The sequence below is a fragment of the Syngnathus floridae genome, chromosome 22, assembly GCF_059516105.1.
Source record: "Syngnathus floridae isolate MCC-2025c chromosome 22, RoL_Sflo_1.0, whole genome shotgun sequence".
Lineage (NCBI taxonomy): Eukaryota > Metazoa > Chordata > Actinopteri > Syngnathiformes > Syngnathidae > Syngnathus > Syngnathus floridae.
In genome coordinates this window covers 2,843,337-2,865,552 of record NC_142434.1, presented here as the reverse complement: position 1 = coordinate 2,865,552, position 22,216 = coordinate 2,843,337, and the positions used below count along the sequence as shown (strand labels likewise).

The 22,216-nt window shown below is 41.7% G+C and overlaps 3 protein-coding genes across 5 annotated transcripts in view; 2 read left to right on the top strand and 1 right to left on the bottom strand.

Annotated features, from left to right (window-relative positions):
- The window catches only part of slc2a13a (solute carrier family 2 member 13a), a 29,464-nt gene that overhangs the window by 4,347 nt on the left and 2,901 nt on the right, over nt 1-22,216 (bottom strand). Inside the window, exons 2-5 of one of the 2 annotated variants that reach the window (XM_088366521.1) lie at nt 8,654-9,350; nt 6,518-6,677; nt 5,095-5,303; nt 561-669 (exon numbers count right to left, since the gene is read on the bottom strand). In XM_088366521.1, coding sequence (XP_088222647.1) covers nt 561-669; nt 5,095-5,303; nt 6,518-6,677; nt 8,654-9,233 — 1,058 coding nt within the window. In that variant the 5' untranslated portion in view covers nt 9,234-9,350. Of the gene's footprint in view, nt 1-560; nt 670-5,094; nt 5,304-6,517; nt 6,678-8,653; nt 9,818-22,216 lie in introns of those variants that run through there. The other variant, XM_088366520.1, reaches the window with a different exon arrangement.
- On the top strand, nt 10,950-15,435 carry LOC148379184 (solute carrier organic anion transporter family member 1C1-like). 2 transcript variants are annotated; one of them, XM_088366516.1, is made up of 14 exons: nt 10,951-11,353; nt 11,498-11,556; nt 11,930-12,071; nt 12,136-12,268; nt 12,335-12,456; nt 12,517-12,663; nt 12,729-12,827; nt 12,938-13,183; nt 13,477-13,641; nt 13,811-14,006; nt 14,147-14,312; nt 14,375-14,624; nt 14,697-14,814; nt 14,877-15,435. In XM_088366516.1, the coding sequence occupies exons 2-14, from the start codon at nt 11,506-11,508 to the stop codon at nt 15,085-15,087; spliced, it is 2,046 nt and encodes a 681-aa protein (XP_088222642.1). In that variant the 5' UTR covers nt 10,951-11,353; nt 11,498-11,505; the 3' UTR covers nt 15,088-15,435. The 2 variants fall into 2 exon arrangements, with proteins under 2 accessions (XP_088222641.1, XP_088222642.1); XM_088366515.1 differs by having other exon boundaries at nt 10,950-11,353; nt 12,335-12,663.
- Nucleotides 15,591-20,694, top strand: slco1e1 (solute carrier organic anion transporter family, member 1E1). The gene is made up of 15 exons (XM_088366514.1): nt 15,591-16,181; nt 16,548-16,719; nt 16,790-16,931; nt 17,003-17,135; nt 17,223-17,329; nt 17,754-17,900; nt 17,971-18,069; nt 18,135-18,350; nt 18,414-18,578; nt 18,885-19,080; nt 19,172-19,337; nt 19,432-19,616; nt 19,708-19,772; nt 19,838-19,955; nt 20,301-20,694. Exons 2-15 carry the CDS (start codon nt 16,612-16,614, stop codon nt 20,602-20,604), a joined length of 2,151 nt encoding a protein of 716 aa, XP_088222640.1. The 5' UTR covers nt 15,591-16,181; nt 16,548-16,611; the 3' UTR covers nt 20,605-20,694.

Below are 22,216 nucleotides of genomic sequence, written 5' to 3'. Positions count from 1 at the left end.
TCCATCGACCGCTATTCAATAGGACACAAACACCATTTGTGACAGGTGCGATGTGTCACTTCTCTTAACAGCAGCCTAAATTCTCCTCGGCTAGCTCGTCAGTCACATTCGATATTGCAAGCTTTCTCACACACACACACATGCTGTCGGCAGTGTGTGTAGACAACAATCCGCAGCGTGAACCACACAAGCGTTAAAAAAAAAAAAGTACGAGCACACACGCACTTAGCCCATTGCCTTTGCTCTGGCGGTTGCTAGGCAACAGCACACATCCCCAGATTGTTTACAGAGCCGGGTAATATAGTTCATCTCGAAAGGGCGGCCAGACAGACATAGATGGGAAGATATAAAGAACAAAACAGCGGATGGAAAAATAAATGTTCGTTTTTTTCCTGGCCGCTTAGCGGACGCTGCGTTATGAAACACGTTGCGATTTAATAGCGCGTCGCTAAACTATGTGCATCTGTCTGAACGGGCTTATCGACTCAATGACATTTAAACACACTTCATGGGAAAGTTGCAAAAAAACTAAATACCCCAAAGTGCCCGACAGTACTCACATGACCGTGTTGATTCCGGAGAGCTGCTGGAACATCTGGAGGCCGCAGCCCACCAGGAGTGCTCGGCGCGTCGGAGGATAGGTCAACATGCGCCAGATCACCGGGCCATCTGGAGACGTACAAATTTTCAAGATTCAATATAAATAAATAAATAAATAATGGATATTAAGGTTAGCATTGTTCAAATGAAGCTAATCAAAAATAACAATACACAACAGACAGTGTCTTTTCCTGAACTGTCCATGGTGCTGATTGCTCTCATTGGACCATACGGAGATGTACAAATTTGCACAATTAAATATAAATATAAATATAAATAAATAAATAAAAATTGATAATAAGGTAAGCTAATCAAAGATGATGATACACAACAGAAAGCGACTTTTCCTGAACTGTCCATGGTGCTGATTGCTCTCTACCCGAGCGACTTTTCCGTCTCATTTTTTTTGTCCCAGCTTTTCTCTCAAGCGGGTAATTACCACTCCCGCCTCTCAACCTGATCTCCAGACAGCATGCCGACAAGCCCTCTCCTCTGGGGAACCCGAGTCTTAATAAGATGGGAGAGCCACCGGACAAGTATTGCGAGCGGAGGAGTTATGGAGGGGGAAGTTGCAAGAACTCGACACGGATGCATCCGCTCAGTAATGGCGTCAAAAAGGGGAGCAGCTGTGTGTAGGAGGGCTCGCTTTGGAGCAGACGCCTTTCCAAAGGGAAACCCGGACACACACAAATAAAGTTTCATAAAAGCCTTAAAAGTTTTTTTCAAACTGGAACATTAAACTCATAAATCAGCGCCGTCGCCCATTGGTGGTAGAAATATTACCCCAAATTCGTGTAAATATTTCCCACGAGTCTGATATTGTCGTGTGTTTTTTTTTTATTATTATTAAGGTCGCGCCACAATATGAAAAAGCTCTGACTGAGAAATCGGTACGCTCATGGGCCATTTCCTCTGACGCTAACCTGGCGGAGTATGATCGCTTGATTTCCTGCCAAGCCGACCGTTATCGTATTAGCCTCGAGGGATATCAAGATTTATGTACCCGTGATCAGCTATTCACAGAGGACCATCTCATGAAGAAGAGTTTCATTTGCTCCACGAAAAACCCTTTATCGATCAAACTGTGCTTCTTTTTCCCAAGCCCTAGCAAAACCGTGAGCTTGAGGGGCGACATTAAACACACGTGCATCGACTGAAGTTAATTCACACACAGCTTCATTTCCTCCACCCTGCTGTAATTCAATCAGTTGAGATATTGAAAGCGGCTGGATGGCGGCGGTGAGATAAAATAAGAAAATAGAAGCCACAAGCGTCGTGATTTACGCAGGAATTATAGCTACATACAATTCATGCTCATTTTTATACACTGGTAGCTGATGCTTACCAATCAAAGCACAGGAGGACCTCGAACATGTCAGAAATCAAAAAGCCATAGCAGGCAACCCGTCACTCTTCCCTCTAATTGTTTCTCCCTCTGGTCACCTCTTCTCGTCTCACCTTGTCAGAGTGGGACCACGTCACCTCATACTCAAAAGCGGGGGGGGGGGGGTCAAGACTCAGGCTAAACTAGGAAGGAATTCTTAATTCCATTATTCCAATTTCAAATTAACAGCAGCCAGAAATAGAAGGTAAAGGCAAGCTGGCTCAATATTCCTTCATCCATGAATGTCATCCTGACAACCACATAGGGAGGAATCACGACCAGATCAGGCTTGCTCAATTATTCACGAGCTGGAGCGTGCCAGAGGAGAGAAGAGTTCGGAGAAAGTTGTTGTTTTCTACGCTGGTTGAGTGAGTCTGATTAGCTTGGGGGGAAAAAATTATTATGCCCCTTTACAACAATGCAAGGCGGTAAGTGTGAAGTACAAGGTACTTATGCATGAGCCCTGAGGCACGCCAGACATGAAATTACCATGTCAATCTGTGACTGTTAGTTTTTATATTCTTTTTTTTAAATCTGCTCCACACAGATTTGTAAACAAAGCCGAGGAAAAACACTCGACCGTAACGAAAATGATAGATGACAAACAATCGTGGCAAATGACTTCAATCACTAAAGCAGATGGCGCACATTCAGAATGGCGACAATCTGTGAGCCAGTCTGTGAGAGGGCGTATTTAAAAAGCATTCTGATTGGCAACATCTGCTTTTTCAAATTTTCAAGGAGCGTTGCTCACTAGACGTTTGCGATCCTTGCGGGGAGATAAATTGGATTTGCATTTTTTTTTTTTTTGAAAGCCTCAAGATGACCTTGGTGGTGGCTTGAATGAAATCTTAATCAATGACTTCATCATGCATCATTCCTTCCATCGTCTTTGCCTTTGTCGAGGCGGCGGATCAAAAGAGGTCATTCTGTCAAGTCCGTCTCCTCGTCATTTATCATCGAGCAACTCGACTAAATCGGTCAGGACAAAAGGAGTAGTATTGCGATATTATTTTCTGTATCGTTACCGTTTGTTTCTGCATCGGAAAAATAGTCGTATTGATTACAAGGGCTCCCTCTAGTGGTATGTTAATGAATCACTGTTACAATTCAGTTTCAGGGTGAAACAATGCAAAAAAAAAAAAACTATTTTGACTGCTTTTGAAGAAAAGTACCTCTGAAGGTTCTCAAAAGTTTGGAAAACCTTCAATTTGTCACTTTGAATAGTCCAATTACTGACTTAACAATAGCACAGAGCGAACAGAGCCGGAATTGAATGTCGGTGCCTTGAACGTGACATAGCTACGTTGAACGCATTTAGTCGAAAGCATTTTTTTCCCTCCAACTCAAAGAAAACAATCGCCTCAATGCGTCGTATTGATTTTTGTTCAACAATACGATAATGAACACTGAGCACCCAGAAGTGCCTGCTAATATCTAAAAGATCAATGCCTATAATGAATAGGCAATTGATGGCGGCTAGCAATAGCGCTAAGCTGCACAAAAGATTCATCGGGAGCAACGAAATCGGGTGTTTATTCCCGACAGCAGGACGTCCTTATGTTTTGTCGTCCCCTGATTGAAAACCAAGAGCAGCAGTGGTCTCATTATGATTTCTGTGTGGATTTAAACAGGCTTGAGGTCCACTGTGGAGTTTCATAAAAATGCTCAAAAGCTGTGAATTATTAATAGTCAGAAGCTCCAGCGAAGGGAGACGGTAAAACTCACCGACTGCATAAAGATGAGGCGTGTCCGGAATTACCAAACGTTTGTCAAACGCACTGCTCAATACCCAGAAACAGAAATCCATTGACATTTGATTAGATTTCAGGATTGATAACTAAAATTTTATTCTAAGCTAACTGGTCACCGACATTAAAAATTTACTTTAAAAAAAAAATGGTATGAAAATAAAAATAATCTCAAAAGATGTCATTTCAAGCCATCCTTAAAACATTTAATAATAATAATAATAATAGTTATTATTATTATAAAATATTAAAATATTAAAATAATAATAAAATATTATTATAATCATTCTTGACTCGAGGGGCTTTTGCACCAGCGTGGAATTATTATGTTGGAGGGAAAGGATCAGAGGGGGATATGCACTTTAATCATCAGAGGTGAGAAAGAGAGAAAAAGATGGGAGGGGGTGTTGTTGCCACGGTAACGGGCATGGTGAAAACATGCATGCCCGCACGCACTTTATTCATAAATAGACTATTTGGCCAATCAGATCGGAGGATTTTAGTCTGAATGTCTCGAAGGCAGAGGTTAATTGCGAGCTTTTGTGATGTGAAATGTTGAATCTTAACAGCACGAGCCGCGGTAATGAATCAGGAAAAATTCTTCCATTAGAAAAAAAAAAAAAAATCACCAGGTTAGCGTGACGGGGTGTTATAGACTTCATAAACGCAGAGAAGCATTTCAAAGTCGCCTAAAGCACTTTGAGGGAAGTACACAAAATAAAGTAGGAAATTAAAGCGGCAAATTAGAGAACCCAAAATAGTTCCGCCCTGGAATCGATGTACTTTACAGTGTAATTGCTTTTCTTTAATGGCTTTGAGGTGTTTGGCGGACGCCCGCAAACGAAACAGCGAGATGAAAACAAAAAGTTTCTTGTTAAAATAATGCAAATTACAAGCATGAAAAAAAAAAGGGACAAGCAAACAAGAACCGTTCCAACACAGTTAACTGTATAGAAATCCACCGGAAAATGGCGACGGGAGGGATGCCGAAATGAAAAAGAACCAGCTGAGTACACAATGAGCCTGCTGCCACTGTGAGTGTGTTGTTGTGTGTGTGTGTGTGTGTGTAATGAAGGTTCCTCTTCACTGCAGGCCCCTAGAGGATGTTTGGATGGCACTCCTGGCAGACACATGGTGTTCTCAGTTGTCAAGGTTGATTAGATACGGGATGAAAGTGATTCCCTCGCCTCTCCTCGGTGACTGGCCACAGCGACGGGAGTGTGTATGTGTGTGTGTGTGTGCCAAATATAACTAAAATGGCCGGATTACTGATCACATCGTATTCATTAATGTCAAGGCACATCAAAAAAGTGAAATACAACTGAACTGAACTCAGAAATGAAGACAACAGATCCTCACCTCCTCCACCGTCCTTCTCCTCCTCCTCGATGCTGTTCTTGATTCCGTCGTACTCCTCGTCGATGTTCTGGTTGCCTCGTATCTGGCTGAGGACGCGTCGGGCCTTCTGGGTGAGTCCGCGCTGGATCAACCAACGAGGGCTCTCGGGCAGGAAGAGGAAGCCCACAAATTGGAGCACGGCGGGCAGAACCGATAAACCCAGCATGTACCTGGCCGAGCGGAAACAGCGCCTTCAGAATTGTTCTATTGTAATCCCGCGGGAGCTTTCAACTGGTGGCGAGCAACGGGTGGCTCATTAAAATTAAACCCTGGGGGAGAAATGTCAAGGCTTAATTTAGACCCGGGAAATCGCCTTAACATTGACCCTGCCATTTAACGTACGGAATAATGGATATTATGGATACGCAACAAACTGATAGAATCAGTTTTGAAATCAGAGACTAGTCAAACTGTTAAAATATTTTAAAAAGATCAATAGTAATAAAAAAAAAGATCTCTATTTTAAAACGTGTAAATTGTAATTTTATTTTTATTTTGTATATATATTTTATATATTTATATTTTAGATATTTATTTTTTATTTTATTTTTCATTTTAATAATGAAATTTGCGGCGGGCCGTATCTGGGCCCCCGAGCCTCGAGTTTGACACCTATGAATTAGCCCAATTCACAATTACACTGATGTGGAACCTCAATTTAACAATTTAAAATACCCCAAAATTTGAAAAACATCTACTGGCCCGGAAGCAAGTCGACTGTGTTCACTCCCACAACGGCGCAGGTCCGAACTGAAAATACCCAGCAAAAAAAAAAAAAAAAAGTTTGACTCCATTTGGCGCTGGGTACGTAAATAGGGCGCTGGATATTAAATCCAAACTACAAAGTAACAATTTGCCATGTCTAATCAGAGCAGACGTAACCCAACACACACTCAAAGCTGAATCACTGAACGATTGTCGCGAGAGGAAAATTGCTCAGAAAACCTCTCGGCGTGCACTTAAGCGCACAATCAAAGTTCAACAAAGAGTGTGCTTGGAAATCCCCCAAATTGGTCGACCGTCAAGTACAAGATAGGGAGACTAATTGAAAGGGTGGGGGTGGGGGGCGGTCGTGAAAATGAAAAGTAGTGCTGACACGAGCGACTAAATCTCAACACAAAAAAGCTTTTCATCTCTGCAAGAATCAACTTATGATTCAGAAATGACTCTAATCGTCCATATCGGACGTGAGGAGGAAATGACGGTTTTTATCTACGCTGACATTTCACAACACGAATAAAACATATCAGATAAAAAGTATGTGCTGATGTGGCAATTTTCTGCCTCGTGGATACGTTGACATTTGAGTCCCGAGGGAGATCTTCTGGCATTTGATATCGTATATATCGGGGCACCCCCCGGTTTGAGAGGATTCGGTTCTGACCTCCATCCGTCACGTTGGACGTAGCTGAAGGCGCCGTCCACCAGACTGGCGGTAAACTGGCCGGCGGTGATGAAGAGGGTGTTGACCGTCACGAGTTGCCCGCGTAGGTGCGGCGGCGAGGCCTCGGCGATGTAGACGGGTACCGTCATCGAGGCGATGCCTGACAAAGAGAGGGGAGAGAGTTGGCCATCTGTTGCTATGGCGACGCCGTCTCTGGAAATCAGCCAGGACTTTTGAAATGACAAATCCAAGAATGGGAAGAGGATTTGAGGACCAGATTTGGACACCCCTTGGCTGAGCTAACAATTGGCTAAGCTACTTTATCTGACTAGCATACCGCGCTAGCAACCGGAAAGTTTTTGTTAAGTCAAAGAATCACCGAAATTTGTATTCTTTCTTCTTTCCCGCTTTTCACCTTCCCGTTCACCCTTCTTTTCATTTCGTTCAGATTCCGCGGCGGACCGCCCGTTACCAGCCAGACGTTGACTAATGATGGTGTCCGTTTCGCTTCTTTTCCGAGAGCAAAACACGTACGAGCCAATACCGCTGCCGCCGGTAGAAAGGTCAAAAGTCACTTGACATTTTCAGCGGTGGTAAACAAGAGAGAGTAAAGCTGTCTCTCCGTGGAACAGCACCATTCATCCGTTTTCTGCTTTGATTCTATTAAGAGCTTGCTGGATGTATCTAATTAGGATTCCAGGACAAGGCAGACAAAAAAAAAAACGAGCTGAAACTCTCCGGGATGAAGAAATCGTCAAATCGACAATGGAGGAGAAAAACGGGCCCTGAGTGGTGATTTAATAAAAATAGGATCTTGTGTCCAGTCCTAATCAAATTTTGTCTCAAACTGAATTTCAATTTAATATATCTCTAGGCTGATAAAGCTCATCAGTACGGCACTAATATATATCGTTCTATGCAGAGGAAAAGAAAGTCAACATAGATGTGATTAGCATTAAGCTAGCAAACGGAAATGCTAAGCTACGTGTTTTTAGTTGCATTTTTAGCAATTTAAGCTAATAGCAATTAGTGTCACGGTTGTTTTGTTCATTTTCCCAATTTATGTTCCTCCACATGCACACCTAATCATTTATTCAAAGTATGCAAATCTACCGTTAAGATAATCGACTCCTTTCAAGATGGCGACATTATTAATTTCTTGTCAATCACGGAAACATGCGAACACGGTGCTCGTTGAAAAGGTCATTTAACAATAACTGACCGGGGGATGACAAACCAGAGGGGAGCAAATCGAGACGAGCAGGACTTGTGACATTTCCTGCTTGGTTAAACAATTTTGCCTGATTTTTCTGAGGCTAGTCCAGTTCAGAAATGCTAAGATGTTGCCGTCTAGGTTTTGTCATGTAAATGTAAGAATGCAATTGACAGTCTGGGGTCAGAATAATAGCGTGCCATGAAAAATGTTTCCCTAATAGCATCTCCGGCGGCTAATTGCGGTGGCGGAATGTATTTCCTGTTCCATCAGGATATGCGTCATAAACGCATCTGCAACTGGAAGATGTTGATGAAAAGGAGAACAAACAAAATGACCTAATAAAGGCCTTGGTGGATTAGCTGGAAATCATTTGGTGAGGAGATTGTAACAATGTTATCATTTGATGTTTAATTCCAATCAGTACATTTGATTAAATATTCTAAGAAATAATAAATATATATTAAAATGCAGTATATATGTAATTGTATTCATTTTATTCCATAATTTTTTCAATTAAACCAATTTTAAAAAAAAAACAATGAATGAAATTGGCTCCATGATGTGTTTGTATGCAGAATTAGCGCCCCCTTGTGGAGACACTCTAAGGTAAGTTAAATGTAATTTGTTGTTATATTCAATGGGGCCGGGGTGCTTTGCACTTCCTACCTAAACCTCTTAAGCAAGAGACATTAAAATGATTTGGGGGGGTCAAAGGGCAAAGATGGGGTGCCACTTGTATTCATAATTAGGAGCGCCACTGCAGACATGTTATTCTGAAGTTTCTTGATTGCAAAATGTTTTTAATTGTTTTATTGTTAACTCTGTATCAACATGTGAATTTGGAATCTATTTGAGCAACTTTTTTTTTTTAACTTTGCAACATTTCACAAAAAACAGTTCACGTGCAACAAGGTTCTCACCGAGTCCCAGTCCGACGATAAGCCTCCCCGCCAGGAGCACCTCTTTCCCAGGGGCGGTACTGAGCACGATTCCGCCGACGGTGAAGAAGAAGCTGGCCAGCAGGATGCACACCCGACGCCCGAAGAGCCCGTTGAGGAAGGCGCCGAGGAGGGCGGCGACGGCGGCCGCGGCCACAGTACTTGAGATGAGCACCTCCTGCCACAAGGCGCTCAGCTCCATCTGCCTCTTGAGGAGCAGCATGGCCCCGGAGATCACCCCGGTGTCGTAGCCGAACAGGAACCCGCCCAGAGCGGAGAAGGCGGACAGCACGTAGACGAAGCCCGGCGTGACATCCTGCATGAACTGCTTGCGAGCAGCTCTCTCCAAGTCCCCGGTGGAGGCGGCGGAAGAGGAAGAAGCCACCGGGGCGCCACCGCTGGAGGAGGAGGACGCGGCCACCTGCAGGCTACTGATGCTGGCGTTGGATGGAGCCTTGATGAGAGTCCGCTCTCCTCCGTCGCTCGCCTTCCTCCAGCGCTCACCCATGAGGTTGCTCATACTCCGCAGGTTGTAATCATGGTCCGCCTGCTTACGCGACATCAGGGATGCGCAACTCCAAACACTTGACTAAGCGACGCTTTTGCTTCGCTCCACTTTCCAATCTAAACTGAGCGGACGGAGCTGCAGCAAAGTTGCGCGCATCTCCTCCCTGTGGTCCTGATGAGAGACGGAGAAGACAAGGAGGAGCGGAGCAGAGCACTTCGTCACCATAGCGTCGGCGTGACGCAAGGATGTCTTATTTTCAACCAAGAGTGGGGCGAGGGGGACCAAGTCTTTGTCTGATGCCAAAATAGAAACAGCACGTGGCGTCAAAACTCTAAAAATAGTCTCAATTAGGATTCACCTAGTATTTTTTTTTAAACACAAGTTTTTAATAACACAAATCAAAGTGTTAATCATGTTTGTTAATCATTAGTCAAATTCTTTAAAGGAGATTGTGGCGTTATTTTGACGTGTGAGGGCACTGCCCCCTAGCGGACGTGGTAGATTGTTACCAGGATTTCATAATAATATATATCATTTTATATTGATATTTTTTTATATTCTGACTAAACATACGCAGCCAGTTAGTCATCAAAATTCATATTAATATATATAATTTTATATTGATATTTTTTTATATTCTGACTAAACATACGCAGCCGGTTAGTCATCAAAATTCATATTAATATATATAATTTTATATTGATCTTTTTTTATATTCTGACTAAACATACGCAGCCAGTTAGTCATCAAAATTCATATTAATATATATCATTTTATATTGATATTTTTTTTATATTCTGACTAAACATACGCAGCCAGTTAGTCATCAAAATTCATAATCATACATATAATTTTATATTTTTTTATATTCTGACTAAACAGTTAGTCATCAATATTTCCGATTAGGTAACTCTAAATGGCGTCCATGGTTCTAGCAAAAAGCCCTTCTGTCCTTCATACTTATCATCATTATTGTCTGCCCACTCTCATATTGATTGGTCCTGACACGCAGTCCGAGTAATCTCTGCGGACATGCGGCGTGGCTATACGACTACCGCCGAATGACATAAATGCACTCTGGAGCCAAGACAATCAGCGTTCGGACCGCTGAGTGCGAAAATGGAGAATGGGGTTTGATAATGGGCCATGATTGGGCTTGTCGAGGAGTGGCAGAGCTAAAATGGGAAGCGGAACTACAGTAACCTTTTGACGCTGTCGTGTTTAGGATGAGACAAGATTAAATAAGACTAAATTGGACATGATTAGCCTCGAATGTTTCCAAAAGGTTACTGTAATATCTAAGTTTATCAAGCATCAATAAAAAGCTGATGATTTGCATACAGTACATTCACTGGCGGAGCTAGGATTTTTTTCCATGGGGTGGCCAAGGGGTATGCAAAATATTTTGGTAGTTTTTACAAACCGAAAAAATTCTGAAAAATTTCTAATAAACATTTAGTTTGGGTACTCTACACAGGACGTGGTAAAATGTGGAAAAAAATTCACAAAAGTGACCCAAAAGTCAAATATGCTGTCTTAAAATTAAAAGGATAGAAGAATTCCCACGACTCTCACTAATTCATTAAAAATAATCCCTCTAATCAGCATTTTATGACTGGAGTTGATCCTACATTATATATAAGCATGATTGGATTAAGTATGAGAAAGCCATTGTTAGGATTGATCAATAGGGCAGGAAGACTTTGATCCGGCACGGGGGGGAAACACCCTGCCTTACAAAAGCGACTCTTCTCCACGAGAGGAAGGCATTTGAGTTTGAGAAAACAGCAAAGTAAAAGACACACGTGGGCTTTGTAAATAAACTTTGCTTCACGCTGCTGCCGTTTGTTGTGCTGTGTACTTGTGAGTGAAGTTCACAGAGGGGGTGTAAAACCCCGGTTGTTTGCTCCGAGTCTTCCTGGGCTGGACCTTACCCAGGTAGAGCCATCATTTTCTTTTTTCTGTGTGAAAGAGTACGTCGGAGGGGTTGGTTTTTTTTTTTTTCCTCCCCATTAACATGATCAACAAGAGTGCTTAGGTTACTGATTACAGGTGATGTTATAGTTTGAGATAAGGTTGGAGTCCAGGCGCAAAGTCCTGCCAGGTACAACGAGTCTGCAGGCAACTTGTTCACATCCTTTCCATCCCTATTTGGAGCACTGCTGCTTCTCAGGGTAAGATCTTTGCTTTCTAAATAATGACTCATCAAGAATCGTTACTAGAAAATCTCGATGTTCAGTTGAAAGATGTTGGTGCTTAGTTTACGATAGAAGCATGAATTAATTTTTTTTTAGTCAAAGGAAAATTTTTTCACACAGGCAGCATCATGAGTGTAGAGTCCACCAAGCCGCGTGATGCTCGCTGCTCCAAGCTCAAGGTTAGTGCAAACAGACTCACAAGCTTGTTTAAATATCAAACTTGCATGATTGCTTCACTGAGGAAAGTCTCGTGCGCTATTGCGAAATAAAAAACACGATTCGAAATTTTTAATGTGATTTTCGATATTTAAATATTGAAATCAAATAAAATTATTTTCAATAAATGATTCAAAGAAATGTTTGTGTATGTTCTTCTGTGTGGTTTTTAGCTTTTATTTTTGATCTTTTTATTCTATTTATTTATTTGATTTTTTTGCACTGATCGGTTTGGCACTTTTTAAATTTCGTTGTACATGTGTGACAACGACAATAAAGACCGTTTACCGTATTACGTCTTTTTACATATCGAATAATATCGTGACTGTTCTCCAGCTCTTTCTGGCCTCGATGGCCTTTGCGTACTTCGGCAAAGCTTTTGGTGGCGCCTACATGAAGAGCTCAATCACCCAGATCGAAAGACGCTTTGACATCCCCAGCTCTCTCATCGGGGTGATCGACGGCAGCTTCGAGATGGGTTCGTCCCATTTCTTTTTTAAATTGAAAAACTACCACTATCATACTAACTTCTTCTCTTAAAGGAAACTTATTGGTCATCGCCTTCGTGAGCTACTTCGGCGCTAAGCTCCATCGTCCCAGACTGATTGCGATTGGCTGCTTGATCATGGCTGTTGGCTGCTTCCTCATTAGTCTTCCTCACTTTCTTCAGGGCCCGTCAGTACGCACTTTTGTCTAAAAATTGTTTTATATTCAAAAGACTGACCCCGTCTATTTTTTTAGGTATAAATACGAGACCAGTATGACTCACGGTACCGATACCAACGGTACCGAGAGCATCGCCCCATGTTGGCCCAATCGTACTTTGACGGACGACGACGAACCAGATTTAGCAGCCCGAGCAGGTAAAGCAAATGGCGAGCGATCACTTATAATATCAATAACTTCCTGTTTTTGTTATTTAGATTGTGAGAAAGCTGCCGGTTCGTCCATGTGGGTTTATGTGTTCCTTGGGAACTTGCTGCGAGGGATCGGCGAGACCCCCATCATGCCTCTGGGAGTTTCCTACCTGGATGACTTTTCCAAAGAAGAGAACACACCTTTCTATTTGGGTTCGTTGCTAATATTACGAAATTTCAATGTAATATTCTTATGTATACTTTCTTGGATATGCCAGCCTGCATCCATACGACGGGAATTCTAGGCCCCATGTTTGGCTACATGATGGGATCCTTCCTCGCCAAGATCTACGTGGACGTTGGATTCGTAAATTTAGGTACTCTTTAACCCACGTTGGTGGGTTTACTTGTCCTTATCATGGTCTTCAGAGTCCACGCCATGCTCAATAAAGAGGCTCAAAAAGCAGTTAACCCTTCTCGTTCCCAGATAGCGTGACCATCAACTACAAGGACTCCCGCTGGGTCGGGGCATGGTGGTTGGGCTTCATCGCGACTGGCACGATTATTTTACTCTCCAGTATCCCCTTCTGGTTCCTGCCCAAGTCTCTTCCCAAGCAGGGGAAGGAGGACCAAAGCAAAAGTCTAGAACTCAACGCAGATGCAGAGCAGGATCATTTCCTCCAAGATCAGGATCATGAAGAGAAAGAAATGACGTTCACCGAGATGGCTAAAGGTAGCATGCGGTCTTACAAAAAAATTTTAAAGAGGAAATTTGAGATATTTGGAGGATTAGCATGTTCAATTATTAACTGATAGAATCCATGGACTTTAAATAACATGCAGTCCGGGCAAAAGTTGAATGACCTTTGAAATTATATCAGAGTTCAGTTGTGGATACTTAGATAAGTCAAAAAAGTGGGGAAAAAAGTTTCTGGGACAAAATGATGTAACAACCTCAATCTTCTAGAAGATACAATGAGTATATGTTCTTGAGTATCATGGACTGTCGTTGAATTTTCTTTTCAGATTTCATTCCATCTTTGAGGAGACTCTTCAGGAACAGCATTTATTCCTTGATGATCCTCACCTACCTGGTGGCCGTCAACGGTTTCATGGGCATGATCACCTTCAAGCCAAAGTTCATGGAGCAAATCTACGGCCAGTCGGCCTCCAAGGCCATTTTCGTCATAGGTAGAGTCCACACAGGATGCAAGCTAAAGGGAACAATGATGTTATTGAAAGGAAGTGTGATTGTGTTTCTCGGTTAAAGACATTGTTGGGTAACACTTATTTGGGTCGGGGGCGAGAAATCTATATGTTGTACTTAAGGAATTCAAAACTCTACAATTCCTTTCTGCAGGTATATTCAACTTGCCAGCAGTGGCCTTGGGGATCATTACCGGAGGCTTCGTTCTGAAGCGTTTCAAACTGGGCGTGATCGGGGCGGCCAGGGTTTCCATAACGGCGTCAGTCGCCTCCTTTTGTCTGCTGGCCGTGCAGGTCTTCCTTCGTTGCGAGAACGCCGAAGTGGCCGGCCTCACCGTTACGTATGAAGGGTGAGTGACAAGGACAAATGTGCCGCCATCTAGTGGTCGATACTGGGGTAACCCCTTCCGGTAAAGGAAAAAATGACAACATAGCTGTAATAATCCAACAAAACTGCTGTTAGGGGTGTCATAAAATCAATTATTTCCAGAATCCCGGATTTATCCTACGAGCCGCAGACATTGTTGTCCCAATGCAACGCCGGCTGTTCTTGCTCGATGAAGCAGTGGGATCCCGTCTGCGCCTACAACGGGATGACGTACGCCTCACCCTGCCTGGCTGGGTGTCAAACTTCCTCGGGCACTGGAAAGGAGATGGTATGAGAGACAGGGTTGCCATGACAACAGCCAACATCAGTTTACACCTGGGTTCCTCTTAGGTGTTCCATAACTGCTCCTGTGTTAGCCAAATGATCCGTCCGAGTCAAAATACGTCAGCAGTGTTGGGCCAGTGTTCCAGGAAAAGCGACTGCGACCGGATTTTTAAAATCTACATGGCTCTGTCCGTGGTTGGTTCCTTCATATCGGCGTGCGGAGGTACCCCAGGGTACATCGTGCTGCTCAGGTCCATACAACGAGACTTGAAGGCTCTGGCTTTAGGAATGCAGACGTTGATCGTAAGGACTCTGGGTGAGTACGGGGTCACGTTTACGGTTTTGTCGGCTCTCGTAAATAAAGTCAAGGTCTGTGAATCTTTTCCAGGTGGGATACCTCCTCCGATATATTTTGGGGCTCTGATTGACCGGACCTGTTTGAAGTGGGGTACCAAGCAATGCGGGGGCCGTGGCGCATGTCGATTTTATGATGCCGATGCGTTCAGGTACTGTGATATTTTGAGGCAAAATCGAAAACGGATCATTTTTACGATGAAATATATTCCAGGTGGAGGTTCATGGGGTTGATCACAGGACTGTACTTCCTGTCCAACATGATGTGGGGAGGCTTGTACCGGAAAATTGTGCAGAGGCAGAAGAAGTTGGCATTGAGGGAGCAAGCCAAGGAAAAAGGACGAGAGGAGAACAGAGTGAACGGACATGCTAAAATCAACATAGCCCAAAACAAAGACGACACAGAAAAGGAGAGTACCATTTAAAGAATCGAGATTTGGCGCCATCTGGTGACATTTTGGTGGAAAACCATTTCAAGTGAGTTGTATTAGGAAAAGGTGAAAAGATATCAAATGTAACAAACAGGAATGGGAGAATGAGGGGGAAAAAAAAAACACCCCAAAATGTGTCATATTATTTCGTTACAATTTCTGCCTTGTTACGCAACATTATGAAACGAGTGAGTCAAGACTTGAACGTTTGGAAGTGTATCACTCAGCATTTTTGTAATTACCGGATATAGATTGAGTCAAATGTATTTGTATAGTGACATCATTTCTTTTTTTGTATGTATGAATTGTTTCCTTAGAAAAAAAATCACGATTGTTTTCCCACATGGTTTGGTTTTTATTTCACTGTAAACAAAACGTTGGCGCTTTTGTTTGCTTTGACCTCTAATATACTTTAGGATAATTTGTTAATAGTTATGATAACCCACGTTAATATTTTACAGGAGTGTAGATAAGAACAAATTATGTTGCAGTGCCACATTTCACCAGCAGTGGGGGCACTTTAGCTTTATCTTAAATACTGTAAAAAATAGCAAATAATACAAATGATTATTAAATGCCCAAAAATAAATCATATTAATAATGAGTATTTTACAAGGGTTTAAAGTGTAAAGTCCATTCTCATGGGTGAAAACTCTTAGGAATGTGAAAATTCTTAATCCTAATCCTGGGATTATTTTTGGGCCAATTTTCTGTGCAGAGAAAACAAAAAAGGGTCAAAGCAAAAAAAGTAAATGTTCTTAAATATGAGTCAGTGGATTTACAGTGGAAGTTGTTACTCATCTTCAAATGAAATATAAATAGTTTTTTTTTTGAGTAAGAGGGTTTGGTCTGAAGTTCTAAATAATCAGACTGCTCCACCTCTCCTTACTTGTTGCTCTGCCCTCCTGGAGGCACTTGCATGCCTGTGGAATAAAAATGTGCACAGCCTTTTGTCTCGCACCACAAGCGGCAGGAGAGCAACTTTGGCTCGGCAGGTCCAATTTTTTTTTTTTTTTTTTTAAACCCGACATGGCCGGCAGCCTCGACAGAAGGGAGAGTCTCCCGAGATGAGCCTGAGGATGCACTAGGTACTGGATTCCATTTTTCATGTAAATCATTATGAGACATATAATTTAAGGTTATAATTCTCTTTTGCCTACTTTTTTATTTATCCTTATGATGTGAATGATGCTTTCAAGTTTTCACTTCACAGCTATGCATTATCAAAATTAATTGATTAAATATCTTGGTCTTTATTAAAGACCATATAAATGCGAATGGCCCTATTTGACTCCTGTTTTAATCTGATTTATAGAAATAAATACTCAACAAAAAAAAAAGAATTGAAGGTTAGTTAGTCAGAAAAAATTTAGGAAGAAACATTTAGTCTTTCAAGAACTTTCAAGTGACAATTAACGAGGCTTTTACATGGATTGTTCTCTTTGTTACCGAAGAGAAAGCCCAGTTGGAGTTCCATGCAGAACAGCAACCTGAAGTGTTGAAAGCCCGATTTTAAAAATGGCGGAAACATTTGAGGACAGAACCAAAATGACCAGCCAGCAGGCTCTCTACGTCTCCAACGGGGACATTAGCAAAAAACGCCGGCATGGTATCTCAACTCTCAAGGTATCATTTGAGATTTGTATTCCAAATACGGTTACATAACCCTAAATGATATCATTTTTTGTCTTTCCAGATGTTTATCGCAGCGTTATCCTTTGCCTATTTCTGCAAGACCCTGGCGGGAACTTTCGTCAAGAGCGCCATCACGCAGCTCGAAAGACGTTTCGATCTCTCCAGCTCCCACGTTGGCCTCGTCGACGGAAGTTTCGAAATGGGTAAAACCGATTTACGAAAATATACAACAACTCGTTTCCTAACTGGGTGCCATTTTCTTTCCTGGAGGAAGGCAACTTGTTGTTTTTAGCCGTGGTAAGCCATTATGGCGCCAAAATGCATCGTCCGAGACTCATCGCTGGAGGTTCCATTCTTATGGCCGTCGGGGCGCTTCTCACTGGCTTGACGCACTTCTTCATGGGACCGTAAGAAAATCCCGGGGTAGACACTCATTGAAGACTTGATTGCCCCATTTAAAAAATTTAATTATAACCTAAGATATTCCGTTCCAGCTACAAATACGACACGGTCATCTCCGCCTTCCAGAATGACAGCACCATCGCCTGTCTCCGTCCTGAGAACGACGTAAACCACGAAATCGGACGTAACACCACACAAGGTAAATCTCCGGGGGATTAATTTTCTTTTAGTCCCACTGAGCAGCAACATTCCAACAGAAGTCTCACTTGAAATCTCACTAGAGACGAGTTAACAAATATTTAATTCGGAATGTCAAAGCCTGGGCTTAATATCCGAATACTGGCTACGTTTCAACAATTCCGGGAATGTCCTGGCAGACGTGCTCTCATACAAACACACGCACACGGCGTGATTCCCGAAGGTTTCGACTTGAGGGTCACGTCCATGACACCTTCAGTATGTCAACTGGTCATTTAACCTTGAGCTATCAAGTGGTCAAGCTAGCATCTATGCTAATAGCTTCTACTACATGGTCCTTGAAACTGTCCTCTACTAATCGGTTGAGTGTTTAGTGAGTCACAGTTCCACCAAGACCCCCTCTGAGTTCCTGTGTCTCCATGCAGCCTGCGAAAAGGAATCCAGTTCCAATATGTGGATCTATGTGTTCTTGGGGAACGCGTTACGGGGAATCGGAGAGACTCCAGTCACACCTCTGGGCATCTCGTACATCGACGACTTTGCTAAAGCTGAGAACTCTCCCTTCTACATCGGTAGGTGATTTTTTTTTAATCTCTTGATTTGAACGACGGTATCAGAACATTTGGTTTTCTCCTTTGGCAGCTTGTATCCAGACTATTGCTCTTCTTGGTCCTGTTTTTGGCTACCTCCTTGGGTCCTACTGTGCCAATATATACGTTGACATTGGGTTTGTTGATTTAGGTGAGTTTGAAATTTGGATACCAATCGGATTGGTGGATTAAGGTGACATCTTTAATACATTTCAGAAAGTGTAACCATCTCTCCTACTGATGCTCGTTGGGTGGGAGCTTGGTGGATGGGGATGCTAGTGTCCGCCGGCCTCCTGTTCCTCGCTAGCATTCCGTTCTGGTTCTTCCCTCGCTCGCCCGAGCTTGAAGAGGACAAACCCGAGGCAGAGATTCCGAAAACAACGGATTCCCCCAACGACAAGCCTGTCACAAAGTCAACAGAACTCGCCAAAGGTTTGATGGAATCTCATTTTTCTCACCGCTATTTTATGTAACAGTTTGATCATCTCAATCTAGGGTTCCTTCCCTCGTTGAAGGACCTGCTGGGTAATCCCATCTACTTCCTGCTCATTTGCGGCAGCATGCTTAAATTCAACTCGCTCGTTGGCATGTTCACCTTCAATGCCAAATATATCGAGCAGCAGTTTGGACAATCGGCATCCAGAGCCAACTTCCTCATAGGTAAGACGATATTTCTTATAGATGGAGACTTTTAGGGACACTGAAGATATATAACGTTAATTAGTTTGTCTTTATAAGCGCGAGTAGACAGATTTGTAACCTTTCCGTGCAACCATGGCAGCTCCAAATGTCTATTTAACCAGGAAAGGTCAAACATTGGCCTGATGGATTCTAGGGAGATAAAAAAAAACATTGCAGAATGGAACTCAAGTTAATATTATGCTCCAAATCAGATAAGGAAGTCAAATAACATCCCAAAAAGTTGATCCTAAATTAGCCATGTCTTTATTCCGTTTTTATTTGCAGGGGTTCTGACCCTGCCGGCTGTTGCCATGGGGATTTTTCTGGGAGGCGTGGTGATGAAGCGATACAAGCTCAGCGTCGTGTCGGGGGCTCAGTTCTCATTCGCCGTGTCCCTCGGGGCCTACCTCCTCATGTTTCTCAAATTCGGCACCAAGTGCGACAACATTCCTGTGGCTGGACTCACCGTGTCTTACAACGGGTCTGTACTTATACAATCATTGGTCCGGTACTGTATAATTAATCGTCACAGTTAACTAAAGGAAATACAATCTGTGCATTTCCGCTGACAGGACGCCAGGAGCGTTACACGGAGGTCAAACTCTTTTCTCGGAGTGCAATAGCAACTGTTCGTGTTCAGCAGAACATTGGGACCCGGTGTGTTCAGATAGCGGCATCACCTACATTTCGCCATGTATGGCTGGATGCCTGGACTACAGCGGATACGGCAAAAAAACTGTAGGACCTCACATTTTCTTATCAGTAGTTTACAGGAGAAGAATTCCGAAGTGCTAAACAACCATAGATAATAAAATTGAATATCCTCCTACAGGTGTTTCATAACTGTACTTGCGTGTCTGCTTCGTACCCGGCGGGCAGCAGTACTTCGGTGAAACTAGGGCAGTGCCCCCAAGCCAGAAGCTGCAGTCGTAGTTTCAGTTCCTACATGGCCGTGTCGGTTCTCAGCGCTTTTATTAGCTCCCTGGGGATCACGCCTGCTTACATGGTCACTATAAGGTGAGTTTTTGAATAGTGATACGTTGATATTCATCGATATCTACCGCCTTATAGTGCGGAAAATACGGTAATTTTTTTATTGCTATTACAGATGCATCTCGCCGCATCTTAAATCCCTCGCCCTGGGTATGCAGACTTTGATTATCCGGGTCCTTGGTAAGAATAACATTTGTTTTATTGATGATTTGGGATGGATGATTGATGATGTGGTTTTTCTATAGGTGGAATTCCAGCTCCGATTTATTTTGGGGCATTCATTGATATGACGTGCCTGCAGTGGTCGGTTAAAAAGTGCGGTGGTAGAGGGGCTTGTCGTCTTTATAATGCCGATATGTACAGGTATGACATCCGAAATACTATATATAATTTTTTTTTATAGATGGGTTTATATTATTTATATTAATTTTATATTTATATTAATTTAATAATTATTATTATATTATTTACATTATTTATATTAATCAATATTATTATATATCTAATTTATATAATATTTATTTTTATTTATATGATTTATTTTATATTATATATATTTATTTATGGGTTTATAGGTCTGATGCCACTGAACATTTTGAATGGGTGAAATTGAAAAAATATTCACAATTTTTTTTGGACAAAATAAGGATATGTGTTCAATATTTTAGTGGAAAAATATCCATGAATTTAACCTCGTCCTATTTGCAGGGTAGTGTTCCTGGGATTGGTTTCGGGTATCAGCGGCGTTTCCTTTTTCTTCACATTCGCCGTGATAATCCTCCTCCGAAAGCAGTTCCAGAAGGACGAGTATGAGCGCTGCAAAAAACTAATCAATGCGAAAGCTTCCAAGGATGTCCAGGGAGTTCCCAACAATGGTTTTGCCATTGAACGCGTCACCAGCGAGGCCGTCGAGGACGACCACAAAGTAGTACAAAAGGTCGAAGCGGAACATCCGGTAAAGAAATCAACGATTGTGAAAGTAAATCATTTGAAAACATCTCAATCCAAATGAAGTTTTAGCCTCCCATACGCTAACAGTATTGTTTTTAGCATTATGTAATGAAATATTTTTTATAGTATTAAAGCAGAGTTGTGAAATGTCTTTGTGTCTTTTTTTTGCACTCGACCAAAATTTAAAGACATCCCCTTTTTTTTTTTTTTAAATACTTTGTTATATTATTTCTAAACATTACAAATCTTTGTCACATAACTGTTTCAACTTGTGTTGTTTTGACCCCAATGACCGTAGTTGCGCAATCTCTCTAAATAGGAGCTTTCAGTGGCCATGTCTGAATTCCACGAGCTCGTTAATGTGCCCAAAGATCTTCTATGCAAAACAGATATGGGTATTATATACATTATACGCTGTAAAATGTGCCGTGAAAATGGCATATTTTTGCATATTTATACATCAAACCTTCAACAAAACATCAGCCCACATGAACAAGGTCAGTTTTTAGCTAAGGGTTCGTTTGAAGCTAAACAAAATAGGTTTGCGAATCTTTTCAAAATAAAAAAAATAAATAATATAGTTGAGGGTCCCTGTAATCAGTTATTCTTGTCCTAATAAAATAATGAGGCGTTCTTCATTATTGATGATGGTAATAGCACGCCATTTATTATTCATCAGCAAGTAAAGTCCAGAGGGAAGCAGGAAGGGGCAAAGTTGAGGCGACGGAAAACTTCACAAAGAATCTGGAGGTGCATCAACCTTCCACTTTTTTTTCAGTTTCATTCCTCACACGAATGACAATGACGATGGCGAGGTATGACGGATCGCGGCGTGTGGGTTAGGGTGAAAGGTCGTGCCTTACACCCCCGCCAACCTCCACCATCTCATTCATTGTGAATGAATTTTTTTTTTTTTTTACAGCTATATTTGGAGACGTGATGTCACAAGTGGTTTGAGTGCAACACGTATAAATGTTGGCGCGTCGGGAGACGACGTGGCAAAGCTCTGGACTGCTCCACGAGAAATCCTGCTGCAATTGGCTTCACCGGCACAACAGCACGTACGTTCGTTGGCTTCGTTACTTTTTATAGTCTAGGACTATCTATAAATAGATTATGAATTTACAAATGTTATAATTTCATATTTATTTATTTTGTGTGTTTAATTTATTGATATTTTAATACAGTATGTTTAAATACTTAATTATATTATTGAAAAGTGATATACGGTATATATTTTTAGTGTATAATTTTTTTTGTAAAATTAGTTATTGTTAGAAATGGGTAAAAATTACAATTTTAGTTGGACTGAATTGTTCAATTATTACACTGATTTGTTATTATGGTATAAATCTGGACTGTTTAATATTTACTTTTTTTATTTTGATGAATTTTCAATATTCTTCAACCCCATATTAGGAGAAAAATATTTCCTTTACATTTTGCTGTGATTAAATATTGAGTAATGTTTATATTTATTTATTTTCTTGACTTTTTCAAATATTTGCTTATTGGTATTAGTCCAAAAATATTTTGTCTTCACTTTTAGGGGAAATAATAAATGAATAAAATCTCATTTCTGTCAAATAAGTGGTAGTTGGGTTTTAAATTATATATTAATTTTTCTGTTTGAAAATATTTGACGTTATGAAAGCTTCAGCTGATGATTATTC